This window comes from Typopeltis vanoorti, chromosome 13 (assembly GCF_054136105.1).
Source record: "Typopeltis vanoorti isolate ZY-2024b chromosome 13, IOZ_Tvanoo_1.0, whole genome shotgun sequence".
Taxonomy (NCBI): domain Eukaryota; kingdom Metazoa; phylum Arthropoda; class Arachnida; order Uropygi; family Thelyphonidae; genus Typopeltis; species Typopeltis vanoorti.
This window is the reverse complement of record NC_143561.1, coordinates 126,258,881-126,272,960: the sequence shown is the minus strand read 5'-3', so window position 1 is coordinate 126,272,960 and position 14,080 is coordinate 126,258,881. Positions and strand designations below refer to the sequence as shown.

The 14,080-nt window shown below is 36.4% G+C and overlaps 1 protein-coding gene across 1 annotated transcript in view; it reads left to right on the top strand.

The window, feature by feature from the left end:
* LOC150100523 (uncharacterized) overlaps positions 1–10,386 on the top strand; it is a 194,435-nt gene extending 184,049 nt beyond the window's left edge. Inside the window, exon 12 of the mRNA XM_090402683.1 lies at positions 10,023–10,386. Coding sequence (XP_090258809.1) covers positions 10,023–10,237 — 215 coding nt within the window. The 3' untranslated portion in view covers positions 10,238–10,386. The remainder of the gene's footprint in view (positions 1–10,022) is intronic.
* The last annotated feature ends 3,694 nt before the right edge of the window (positions 10,387–14,080 follow it).

The window sequence follows — 14,080 nt, the reverse complement described above, 5'->3', positions numbered from 1 at the left end:
AACGCATCATTACAGCAGATGAAGCTTGGTTGTATCACTATGACCCTACAATGAAACAACAAAGCAGTGAATGGAAGCATCCATCTTCCCCTACCCCTAAGAAAGCAAAAACTGTAAAATTGGCTGGTAAAGTTATGACCATGATGTTTTTTGACTACGAAGGCATTGTTTACCAACACGCTGTAGAACCCAGGAATACTTTAAACGGCTACATACTATGCAGATGTTTTACGGACAATGGTACAGCATGTCAAAAGGAAGCGTCCATTGCTGAAGAATGGCTTCTTATTGCACCACGATAATGCAAGGCCACATATTGCTGGTTGTGTAGTGGACGTTTTGCAGAAGAACAACATAAATATCCTACCACACCCTCCATACAGTCCTGATCTCGCACCGTGCAATTTCTGGCTGTTTCCTCAGCTCAAGAAACCACTAAGAGGCCGCCATTTCAAAAGCAACAAAGCATGTGTAAAAGTTGCGGATGCGGTTTTGAAACAACTCTCAAAAAACGGACTTTCACATGTGTTAAAGAAGCGGACGAAACGTTGGGACAAATGCATCACATCTCACAGTAGTTACTTCGAAAAAGACCATGTAAATGATGACGATTAAAGGTAATCTGTTTTCTCTATAAATATAGTCTTATAACTTATTGAACAGCCTCCGTATATAATTGATAAAAATGAGAAAAAAAACCTTATCCCAATCTATGGTAGGTTTACCAATAACCTTTTGTGGATGGGAACCACATAAAAAAATTGAAGTGTTTGAGGTGAACTCAGTTACCATCCTTGAAAAATGGTGACTTTTCAACAGTTGCTCAGACCAAACTAGCAAAGCAACATGGGAGGTTATGGAAGAGAGAATTATCTTGTTCTCAGTTTCCAACTGTAAGCTTCTAAGCATACAGTACTGTTCTTTGTGGAATGCAAATTAAATTTTTATGTCACTTATTACATGCATTGTTGCTATGTCTTGAAAATTCAGGAAAATAGGGAGCATAAAGTTATAAGGGAAAAAAAAAATGTTGCTTTTCACACTTGTTGCAGAAGACTTCAAAAGATAAGTTAATAGCTATTCATTAAAACATTGTGAGCTTTTAATCTGCTATGGATATTTAGACTGATTTTAGAGGAGGAAACACAGTTAATTAATGAATTAAATTTATTTAGTTAAATTAATATGCCAGTATTTCACCTTAGACATCTAGGCATCTTCATGGGTATAAAGAAATACCTTTAAGCATGTGCATGTAGGCTGCAACATGTGAAGGGCAGGATCCCAAGGTTCTAACTGGCACTCCCGCTATGGGTTGTGGTAATAGAATCTTGTTGAGGGTCTCAAGATGATGATCTCTCAGATTTTTGGTAAAGTAAGACAGCCGAGTTTGCTAAGATTTGAAGAATGTTAGAGTGCCATTGGCATATTTTAAAATAATCTGTCAGATTTGTCTGCTTTTGTGTAAAAGGGAATTTCTCATCCCCATTGGATCATGCCATTGATACAGATCACAGGATCTGATGGGAGAACCTCCCTTCTATAATATAAAGAAGCAGATATAAATCTAAGATGCTATTCTGGAATACCCTGCTGCACTACAGCATTCTCCAAATTTTAACAAATTCAGCTATCTCACCAAAAATCTGTATCGTGTTGTAGCCATTTCCTTTCTAGTTCTGCTGTCACTTTATTATAAAATGTGAATAAATTACTAAGACAGGACCTACCCTTTACAAAGCTATGCTGCCTACTAATGAATATCATATCCCTATCCACTTACTGTTGGATTTTACCATTAACCAACTTTTTCAATACTTTAACAACTACTTGTGATATATTAATTGGTCCGTTAGTTTGCTACCTTTGTCTTGGATCCATCTTTATGCAAAGGGACTGTCTTACCACTTTTCACTCCTTGGAACCTTGCCAAAACTGAAACTTAGATTATATTACTTCATCAGAGGCAATTCCATTTCTCTTGCAAATTCACCTAGTACATGGGCTGACATGCCATTCACTCTTGCTGTATTCACATGGAAATTTTTCAGCATGCTGAATACCTCCTGTTCATCTACCTCAGTTTTGATATGCATTTCCATCATATCAGCAACTGCATAATCTCCACCTAGATGACACAATACACCTTTGCAAAATGATCACTCAGAAACTCAACTAAATTTCTTTGCATCTGTCTTCTTACCATGAGCATTGCTTAACGTCATCCTACCATAGTCATTTTCCCTCTTACTTGCTATATGTAGCAAGTAAAGCGCTGAAAAGCTCTGTCTGCTTAGCAGATTTTCTTTCATAATCTGATTTGGCCTTTCTTACCATACTAATCACCTTTATTGCTTGCACTTCCTATTGCTCATGAGTATGCTGATCACCTTTTGCTTTACATATTCTCTCCACAGTGTTTTCTTTTTTTTTTTGTAGCTCTTGCTTTTTATCTCTACTCATCCACTTAATCTACCACTTGATTTGTCCTCCTGACCTTGGATATGCGGTCTGATACTGCTTCTCTCGAACAATCTCCAACCACTTCCCATGCACAACTGACATTCTTTCCTTGCAGCTTCTCGAGTCATAGCAACTGATCCAAGATGCCTCTTAAGTCTGTCATTATTTCCAGCTTTGTAGTTCAACATAAACCCTTTCTTGATAGAGAATTCCACATTTGGCCACTTCCCAGAGCAAGACTGCATGATCACTCTCCCCAAATGGAGATGAAGTGTCCATCTTAGCTATGGTAATAGTATCTTATGATGTTAATACCAGATCCAGCACTCTCAAACCCTTGGTCCTTCTCTCATCTATAACATGTTGTTTCAAGTAATTATCCCTTAGCAATTGTATAAATTCCACTTCCATCTTTCCATGTCCTTACTTCCAATCTATGTTCCCATGGTTAATCTCCCATAATATGATGATTGTTCAGCTTTCACTCATTGTGTTAATTTGCCGATACATGACATCTATATCATCAGGAGTATAGGATACTATGACAATATAAAAACATGAAAGTTTACACTATTACTGCTGCGACCACGTGTGGAACTGTAAACCTCAGAGCTTTGAGCTGAGTGGGAAGGAAACAAGCTCATCTTAAGTAGCACCAACAATGTATTTTTCCCAATTGGTCTCTATCTCACACCAGACAAATGACCATCTCCCTTAGGCCTAAAATCCTCTTTAACTTCTGATTTTGTTGGTTGTAATTTTTCAACTATTATCAGCAATTATATATTTGGTTTAATCCTTTATCCAAATGTAAGCAAACAAAGTTTGTGCCTGAAGTATTTTCAGGACTGGGGCAACTCGTGGCAAAGGTGGTATAAGTTCTCATCACTTGCCTTAGTATCCCATAATGCAAATCACATATCCTTGCAGACATGTATAATGCTATGCATTAAGGGAAAGTTTGCTACCTAGACTGGTTTAGACCTTTATTGAGGTCTCATCAGTGGGAGCCAGACCCAGAGGTGGTGATACTAAGGTGGAAGTAATGGAGAAGTCATATTTCCATATGCCAGTTGCCAAAAGGTGTCACACCTTATTATTAAAATTCTCTGGATTAGAGATGAGTTGATGGAAGTTTTTTCACTTGGCTATGCTACCAATTATATATTTGGTTTAATCCTTTATCCAAGTGTAAGCAAACAAAGTTTGCACCTGAAGTATTTTCAACTCATCTCTAATCCAGAGAATTTTAATAATAAGGTGTGACACCTTTTGGCAACTGGCATATGGAAATATGACTTCTCCATTACTTCCACCTTGGTATCACTACCTCTGGGTCTGGCTCCCACTGATGAGACCTCAATAAAGGTCTAAACTAGTCTAGGTAGCAAACTTTCCCTTAATGCATAGCATTATACATGTCTGCAGGAATATGTGCTTTGCATTATGGAATACTAAGGCAAGTGATGAGAACTTATACTACCTTTGCCGTGAGTTGTTGCAGTCCTGAAAATACTTCAGGTGCAAACTTTGTTTGCTTACACTTGGATAAAGGATTAAACCAAATATATAATTAGTAGCATAGCCAGTGAAAAAACTTCCATCATATTATCAGCAATACTCCACCTCATGTTCTATTCCCACTATCCTTCCTGAAAATACAATGCCCTTTTACATTTCATCATCATCACGAACAATGGGCTCACTGCCCGTTGATGTCTGATGCCTGTTTCACTATCTTCTTCCACCTTTCTTTGTCCAGTGCACAGTGTCGCAGTTTTTGTATACCCATTCTACACCAGTCTTTTATATCGTCTACCCATTCTCGCAGTCCTGAAAATACTTCAGGTGCAAACTTTTTACATTCTATCATCATCATCATCACGAACCATGGGCTCACTGCCCGTTGATGTCTGATGCCTGTTTCACTATCTTCTTCCACCTTTCTTTGTCCAGTGTACAGTGTTGCAGTTTTTGTACACCTATTCCATGTCTATCCATTCTCTGTATGGTCGACCTCTTTTGTTTAAACCATCCAAAATACCAAACATAAATGTCTTTATCTTCTGGTCCTCACTCATTCTACAGATGTGTCCAAATAATTGCAGCTTCTGTTTTATAATCTTCTGCATTAGATTCTCTTTTGTTTGTATCTTCTGATAGAGCTCTTCATTGGTGATTTTCTGTACCCATCCTATTCTTAGAATCTTCCTGTAACAAGTTCTTTCAAATGCCAAAATTCTTTTTCTTGATTCTTTATTTATTACCCACGTTTCAGATCCGTACAGTACACCGCTGAAGATGCATGTTTCCAGTACTCTTAGTTTTGTTTGCAGACTGATTATTTTACTTTTCCAGATGTTATCCATGGCCTTCAGATTTGTTCTTCCCTTTGCAATCCTGATCTTTATTTTTTTTTTACAGTCCAAGTCATGTGTCAGTTTACTTCCCAATTATGTGAATTGTTCTACATTTTCTATATCAGTTCCATCCACTTGTATCTTTTGTTTCGTGTTCTTCTCACCAAATACCATTGTCTTTGTTTTTTCCAAGTTCATAACAAGTCCAAATCTCTTTCCTTCCTCATTTAACAGTTCCAGTGTTTTTTGTAGTTCTCTTTCGTCTTCTTCAATAATAACAATGTCATCTGCAAATTTCAGATTGTTAATTCTCATTCCGTGTACAGATATTCCTTTGGCATCTTCCTTCAATTTGTCCGTTGCCCTTTCTAAATGTGCGATGAAAATGCTTGGTGATATTGGGTCTTCCTGTTTAGTACCTCTGCTTGTTTTAAACCATTTCCCCAAATCATCACCAATTCTAACTGCTGCAACTGCATTCTGATAAACATTTTTTAATATAGCTATTAGTTTTTTATTAATTCCTTAGGATTCCAGAATTGCTTATGTCACTTTCTGGTCGATACTGTCAAATGCAATGCTTTCTGAAAATCAACAAAGCAAGTATATATGTTTTTGTTTTTTCTCCTAGCTTTCTCTGCTATTAACCTCATTGTCGAAATCTGTTGAATTGTAGTTCTATCCTTCTAAATCCTGCTTGCTCGTCTGCAAGGTATGCTTCCAATTGTGTTCTCAATATTTCTGTCAATATGATCATCATCACTTTACCAAGGTGACTTATCAAGGCAATTGTTCTATAATTTTTACATCTAGCTTATTTCCTTTCTTGTATAGTGTCACTAATATTAATTTCACCCACTCCTGTGGCATTTTCCCTTCTTTCCATACCATATTACATAGTTGGTGCATTTCTGTAACCATACTTTCACCACCATATTTAATAATTTCTCTAGTAATGTTATCGTTACCAGGACTCTTGTTGTGTTTTAGCTGTCCTATTGCTTTTTCTACCTCTCCTCTTAAAATGTCCATATCATGCTCATTACCTGGTGGTGATATTTGCTTCAATTCTTCAGTCAGTTTCCCAATGCTATCTGAATCTAGTTTTTCTTCATATAACTCACTACAGTATCTTATCCACATCTGTACAAATTTTTCTTTATTCATCAATACTTTGCCTTTTTCATCTTTAATTGTGGTCTGTTTTGGTTGCCACTTTCTATTAATGGTTCTGATCATTTTGTATACCTCCATGGTACTGTTCTATATTGTTGCATTGGGCTTCTAACCATTTCATCTTATCCGTTCGGACTGTTTTTTTCACCTCATTACACTTTCTTCTATGTTGCTCTTCTATTTGTTCTGATGTATCCCTTCTTATCTTCAACATTCTTTTCTCCTGTACTAACTTCAGTGTTTCTTGTGTAAATCATTTCTTCTTGATTTTCTCTTCTTCTGTTTACATTCTATCCCTGTAATTATATCATTTTCTGTCAACCAACTCTCACTGATGCCTATAATTTTTGGCCAAGTCAGGCTGATAAATGGCAAAAACTCCTCTCCCTTATTCCTGATACTTCTGGTATTTGTGTACATGCATTTCATCATCCTCTTATACCCACAATTGCCATTGTGTAATGTCATTACCAACCCATTCAATTCGGAAACCTGTGAAATCACATGCAGCATTGCATGATCATTTCTATGCACATGCTCATTTATCACAGGGATGACCAAACACATGCTTGATTGCATCCTCCCTAATATTGCAAGTTTCATCAGTTTTGCACTTCCAAACTCTCACTAAACAACACTTTCTCCAAACATCTAACTTAAAACCATTCGAATGTATTCCATCAAACACATATATATATATAAGTCCTTTCATCCAATTCACTCTCTTCATCTATAAACTGCACAATCTTCTCATTGAATCATTAGCAATCATGACTCTTCTCAATTCTGTCCTACCATATCGAGGCAGCACATTCACAATCTTTACTTCCTTACTCTTCATTTTCTTTTCTTTCAACAACACTTTTGTTAGATCCTGAATGGAGAGCTTTACAAGAAAATTCTTTATTCAGGATTTAACATGATAAATACTACTAATTAAAGAGATATCTGCACATCAGCTAATAATTGTGAAATATTATTTTATGTTATGTAATAATGTGTAGTTCATGTGTGCCATATAGTGAGAGTTATTCCTGCATAACTGAAATGAGAAGCAGAGAATTTTGTGTCAAAATAGTAAGAATTGTGTAAGGGAATTGTTAAGTTATTTGTAATTCCCATTAAGCTGTCTAGTACATTACGAAATTCTGAGAAAAGTAGTAATCTGGAATAATTGCGTATAATCTGTATGAGTCGAGCGTAGTGATGGAGGCTATGCCTACGTGGAAAATGACGTCAGAATGGCTACCTGGAATAACGTAACCTAACAGATTAGGGGGAGTGTAGGATCACCCAAGGGGCATGAATGATGGGGTTCATGGGTGAAAACCACATCGAATAGAGGGCGCCCGAAAAGGGTGAATAAAAGACGAAGCATGCCATTTTAGAGGCTTTTTCCTTTTCGGTTCCTGGATTCGAGGTTTGGAAGTTTGTCAGAGGATTCGTGAGAGAGGCGGTGGATCGACTACGGTGATGATGGGTGGCAGGTTCTTTTCTTGAGAATGCTTGAAGATTTCCAAGCAGAGCTGATCGCGATATGATGGCCTATACGGAATCGAGCCTTAGCAGAATGTCCCATTGGAGAAAGTTTCCCGCAGAGTGATAGACAGCACGCCACAGTTGGAAACGATTAAAAGAAAAGCGTAGTACATCGCCAGGTGCAAAGACGGCCGATGAATATACAGTAAGGTAATCCAGATCTACATGAGATGGCGGCATGAAATCTGAAAGGATCCGGTAATGTAAAGATTTTCATTCTGTGTTAAAAATCACTTAGAAGAATAAGAAATTTGTGTATACTGTAAACTAAAGGACATAGAGAACTAAGTGAGAAATTGATTGAATTAATTAAGACCCCGTGAAACAAACAAGAATTGTTGATAGGCAGTATATTGATTGAGAATGGCTAGGCTTGCTTAATGAAATTTAGAATTAAGATAGTCTTAGAGAGTATTAATGAAAGTGTTCAATGCATGTTCTGTGAATAACTTGTGAAAGGAATTATATCCTAGTAGTAGTATGCTTGCACTTAATCTTATCCTTTCGTAATTGAAGGATTTAGCATACTCAGATTCATTGCGATTTAGTATGAATCTTAACTTAGAGTGAATTTTGATCCATTGAGTATTTGAATTTTCTTAACTGTAAATGTTTTATGTTTTTCCAATAAACATGTTTTGTACCTTATACCTGAGTTTATGCCTGATTATGAATTCAAACCACTGCTTATAAAATAGAATCTTTTGACGGGAAGGAATTTAGATATAATTGCTTAAGTGAGATTCGAGTCACGACTGCTAACTGAATCTGCAAAGCGCTAGCGTGAGATTAATTATTGTGTGTATTCCTTTTGAATTTAGAATTATTTCCCTGAACAAGAGTCTCCTCTGTTATAGGATGTTGGCTGGCACAGCATAATAAAAATTTTGCCAATATCTGAAGAGGAGATAAATCTGAATTAATATTTTAAGGGCATGACAGTAGATTAGAAGGAGGGCTATTCAGAGGTAGAATCAGATATAATATAGAGGAAGCAAGCGACATAACAATAGAGCAGCTGGTAGGACTAAAATTGAGTAAGGTTAAAATAAGAAAGGATTAAATCAAGGAACAACCGATTAAGTATAAGCGACCATAAATAAAATATTTAACACTTTCATATCCTCTCTCTCTCTCTCTCTTTGCATATTTCTTCCCTTTCAAATCATTTCTCCTAGACTCAAAACAATCAACTCTTTCACTTCTTCCTTATGCAAACTAACAGCTTCACTAACATCCTTAATTTTCATACCTAGGAAACATGCTTTCATCATTTTCTCTTTAAGTATACTGCTTATCATCCAGTCTCTGTATAATACCTTCTCCTTATTTCCAGTTTCTGGCACTTTCATACTTTTCAAATTCACTTTTTCTTTCATTTTCCCAACCAACAACGATTGGATGCTATATTTCATATGGCATCGAATTGTTGTTATTTGGAGTATCACTCCTATTCCTCTGTCTCTTAACTCCAATTTATGGCAATGCGCCACTTTTCTCTAATTCTTCTACATTTTACTTCTTTCTTTTCTATGCTTTTTATATTGATGATGCCAATCTTCAGTTTGGCAGGGGTTAAGTTTGTTCTATTAGCTGACTTTTTGCTGTTTATGTTTGTGAAATCTGCTGTTTGACAAAAACAGCAGGTTCTTTTGAATGACTCCTCTATTAGCATGATACTTCATCGTATTGTACCACCCAATTCCCATCCCACCTTCATTTGCTCAGTATCCTAATAGATAGTATACCTAATATTCCATATATGTCCCATAAGAAGATAAGGGTTGAACATGGGATCACATGTTCTTTGAATTTCTGCACATTCCTTACAGGCTATGTCTTTAACCAGTTATCTTTCTCCCTTTAGCAATCTCAAGGGCTCTCAATATTTTTTCATGAAATTAACTATTGAACAAAAGTTCATTAGAAATGTGGTTTTATTCATAATCTCCAGTCATTATCAGAGTCCTCAGAAAATTATTCAATTCTGATAGGGAAATGTAACTTACAATTGAATTTTCAATCTTAACCACTCTCCTGATGTTTTCATGTGCATCATTGTTTTTCACAGTTGACCCTAGAATATTATATTGGCATAAATACCAGCCACACATCAATCTTTTAGCTTGTTCAGTGATATGTATTCAAATTGTAAACTTCATTAGTTTTACTTTTGTTTGAAACAGATTCACTTGCATCCATTTTCCTTCATTGGGTCGGGGGGGGGGGGGGGGAGCATCATAACTATGTAAACAGTTCAACTCAAAAAAATTATACCAAATCAGAAAAGCAAGCTTTTGTGAATAAAAATTGTTCAAATGTTGGGGGGGAGGGATTCTGAATGCAGTGCTTTTAATTTTTCAGGAAATGACATTGTATACTAGAATAATCGTTAAAATTTTAAATCAATTAAACCAGTTTTAATTGATATTCTAGTATAGCATTATGTAATCTTGCACTGAGAAGTAATTTTTCTCCCAACAGAAAAATCCACGCAGCCAGGATCATGCACCCCACTTAAGAAGAGTATGAAATTAAATGATTGGGGAAGTAAACGTACTTCTAAAAAGATTTTTGCCTCTTCTAAAGATAATCAAAGTGGAGAGGAAAGTGATGACCTTTTTACACCACCAATTTCACCCACTCCACCTAAACCAGTTGGGAGAGGGAATTCTTTTTCTGTCATAAAAAGGTATTAATGCAAGCTATCATTTCACAGATTTATCCTGGTGAAATGTTCAACTTTGGCCTTTTTATTTGAGTTTCATTATTATTGTAACAATGTGAATGAATATCACATGATTTCAATTTGTAATTCTCAAAGCATGCTTGCTTATATTGTTACTTAGTTTTTATTTTATTTGTATATATGTATATAAAATAAACTGCTAACAAAATTTGTGTTGCTTTTTCTACATTTCAAATGCCCTCTATGGACACATGTTGGTGGCCTAGGATGTGAACCAGGATCTTGAAGTATTAGCGTTTCCCATATTTTGGGAAGTTGTATGCAACCATATTTATTCAAATTAGGCTGATTTGTAAGAGCAGCAGCAGATTCTTAAAAAAGTCTTTCTCTTCTAAATTTACTGTGATGAAGCATGATGGTCTTTTTACAGTCAATTCATCATCAAATTCCTGACATGTACCCTCAAGGGGTGTACAGGATATGATAGTACTACATGAAAAATTTACATCACCACTTTCTATCTACAATTTTCCTCCAAATCAATCTGTTACCTGTCAAGACTCCAACATTGTCAGATCTTAACTTATATATTTAGTTTAATCCTTTATCCAAGTGTAAGCAAATAAAGTTTGTGCCTGTAGTATCTTCAGGACTGGGGCAACTCGTGGCAAAGGTGGACAAACTTCTCATCACTTGCCTTAGTATCTCCCATAATGCAAAGCATATCTCCTTGCAGACATGTATAATGCTATGCATTATGGGAAGGGTCACTACCCAGCCCCTTTTCAACCTTTATTGAAGTCTCTTCAACGGGAGCCAGACCCAGAGGTGATACCAAAGTTGAAACAATGCAGAAGTCATGTTTACCTATACGAGTTGCCAAAAGGTGTCGCACCTTGTTAATAAATTACTCTGGATTAGAGAACAATGTTGGAAGTTTTCTTCACTTGGTTAGACTATAAATTATATATTTATTATTATTTGTCACCTCCAGGGAGTCCAAAGACTAATCGAGGGAGGGCATCTAGTCTACAACTCTGCTTCCACCAACTGACCACAACTACACTAACACCATCTACCACTAACCACCACCACCACTGGTATTTCCACATCACAAACATCCATGCCCATGGCGGGATTTGAACCCGCAGCCTCTTAACTGGAGAGCGGACACGCTAACCACTCAGCTAGCCAGGCTGGCATTTTTTTAGGTATTTTTTCTGGGAAAACTCCCATGTTAATCCTCTTAAAAACTATTATTTTTATGACTATTTTGCCTGCTTCTGTTTAGGAGTGCCCCTTTTTTAATGTCATTGACTTTTTACTCAAGAATTCTTAGGGCATTGCAGGTATATTTTTTGAGACAAATATATGTAGCATAATAGAAGAAAATTCACACATACCTTTTTTTTGGATGTTGCCTGTCTTCTTTCTGGTGTGCATACTTCTGCTGTTATGGTATTGAAAGGGGAGTGAGGGGGGGGGGGTGGCAATGTGGGAGAATTAATTTGAAAAAAAAAAAAAACGGGTATTTTTATATATAATATATATATACATATTATATTTAAGGATGGATGGAGCGCTTTTTTGTAGGATGGGAAAGATGAAAAAAGGGGGCTGAAATTAGAAACTGTTTTTTAGAGGAAGGGGAAGGATTTATGGGAAACCCTTTTCCCATTGTGAGCATGGAAAAATCCAGCTCACAATCTATTGAAAACCAACAGACACTGGACGTTACCTGCACTTCAAATCGTCTCAGCATATTGTGCAAAAACTCAGCATAATGCATATGCTTAAAAATAGAGCGATCAATATTATCTCAGAAGAAAAAGATCTTCTTGATGAACTCACTGTCATATCTCAAACACTAGTAAACAATGGTTACCCAAAAAATATAATCAAAAAGATTCTTCATAGAGACCCTCCACAGCAACAACCCCTTGTCATGCAATATACATCGTCCATCGTCATCCCTTATGCAGGCTCAGTTTCAACAAAAATAGCCAAACTCCTGAAGTCTTTCAACGTCAGAGTTGCTCTCAAACCTATCAAAACTATACGCCACATTTTAAGATCTAAGAACATTAATGCCTTCTTCAAATACGCAGGTGTATACAACATCCCGTGTTCCTGTGGATTAAATTACACAGGCCAAACATCAAGAAGCCTGGAAATTCGAAGAAAATAACATATAGGGAACTTGAACAACAACAGAACAGATACTTCAGGATTAGCCCATCACTTCTCGATCACTAACCACACCATCGATTGGGATAACAGCTCCATGCCTTATATAGAAGAAGATTTCTGATGTAGAAACTTAAAAGAGGTTGCGGTTGTACTCCATTCGGGAAAAAAATCTAAACAGAAATCAAGGAATGATTCTGAAAGACATCTGGAAAAGCATAATAAATTCACTCAGCTTACCAGAATTTCATTTCGCTAAAAACTATACAGCGCGCTCAATAAACAATGACTGAGACACCACGCTCCGTGCTTATGATGTTTTGCGTCAGTTTGAATTTATTTGATTGTGCTACTCCATTCTTCTTTTTTACTAGCAAACATTAGTGTGTACCATTATACTTGTTCTGAAGAAGCCAGACAGAATAGCTGGTGAAACTTGTTGACAATTTGTGTATATCATTTATTACAGATCCTTGTTATTTTTCCACAATTTCTCAACTATTTATTGTAAAGTGAAAATCTGATCCTGACAGCTTCTATTTGGCCTCAATCCAGCTTGTTCTTCACAAGCTTCTCTTCCACAATCTTTCTCAACCATTCCTCAAGTGTACTGGCATAAATCTTACCAGGAACACTCAGTAGAAAAATACCTCTGTAATTCTCACATTCAATTTTATTTCCCTTTTTTTATATATGGGTACTATGAGAGCTCTACCCCAGTCATCCGGGATTCGTTGCTCTGTCCAGGCCTTCTGAACTATGCAGTGGAGCCACTGGAAGACTTTTATACCTCCATACTTGAGTATTTCTGGTCGAATATCATTGACTCCAGCTGCCTTTGAACATTTCTAGCCTTTGATGGCTTTTTCTACTTCAAGTATGGATATGTATTCCTGACTGTATGCATGTTGAGTGTTTTTTTACCACTGTGCTATCGCTGCTTGTTTCATTTAGCAATTTTTCCAAATAATTACTCCATACATCAAGGATATCTTTTTCTCCTGTTTTCCATATCACCTTTATCATCTCTCATTCCTTTTACAGCACTCTTTCCTCCATTTCTGAGCTTCTTCAACAAACTCCAGAATATCTTGCCACCCTTTTAATATTTGTTTTCTATGTTCTTACCAAAGTTTCACATGACTTTTGTTTAGCTAGTTTAACACAGTGTTTAGCTTTCTTACATTTGTCTGTGTATTCTCTAAGAGCACAAACTGACTTATTTGCCATGCAGGAAAAGAAGAAAGCATGGTATGCTTTCTTCTTTTCCTTCACTGCCTCTTTAATTTGCTGTGTCCACCATGGAGTTCTGATTTTTCTATCCTTGCAGACAACCTCACCACATGCCTCTCAGCTGAATCAATTAGTGTTTTCTTCAAGGCTTGCCACTGAATCTCTTTTGTTGCTGTTCTCAAACTCTTTCATTTTTTCTTGAATAATATTTGTGTATTTTAGTCTACAGTTCACATCTGAGAGCTGCTCAACTTTTATTTGCTTTAAAACTTGCTTATATGTTTTTCTTTTCAATATGAAATTCAAGTTAATTCTGCTCAAGACTAAATGGTGATCACTTGCAATTTCAAATCCTATGGTGTCGTGCACCAGTGAGAAAACATCACTATCAACAATAACATAGTCTACGAGACTTTTCTTATTCCTTGCCTCT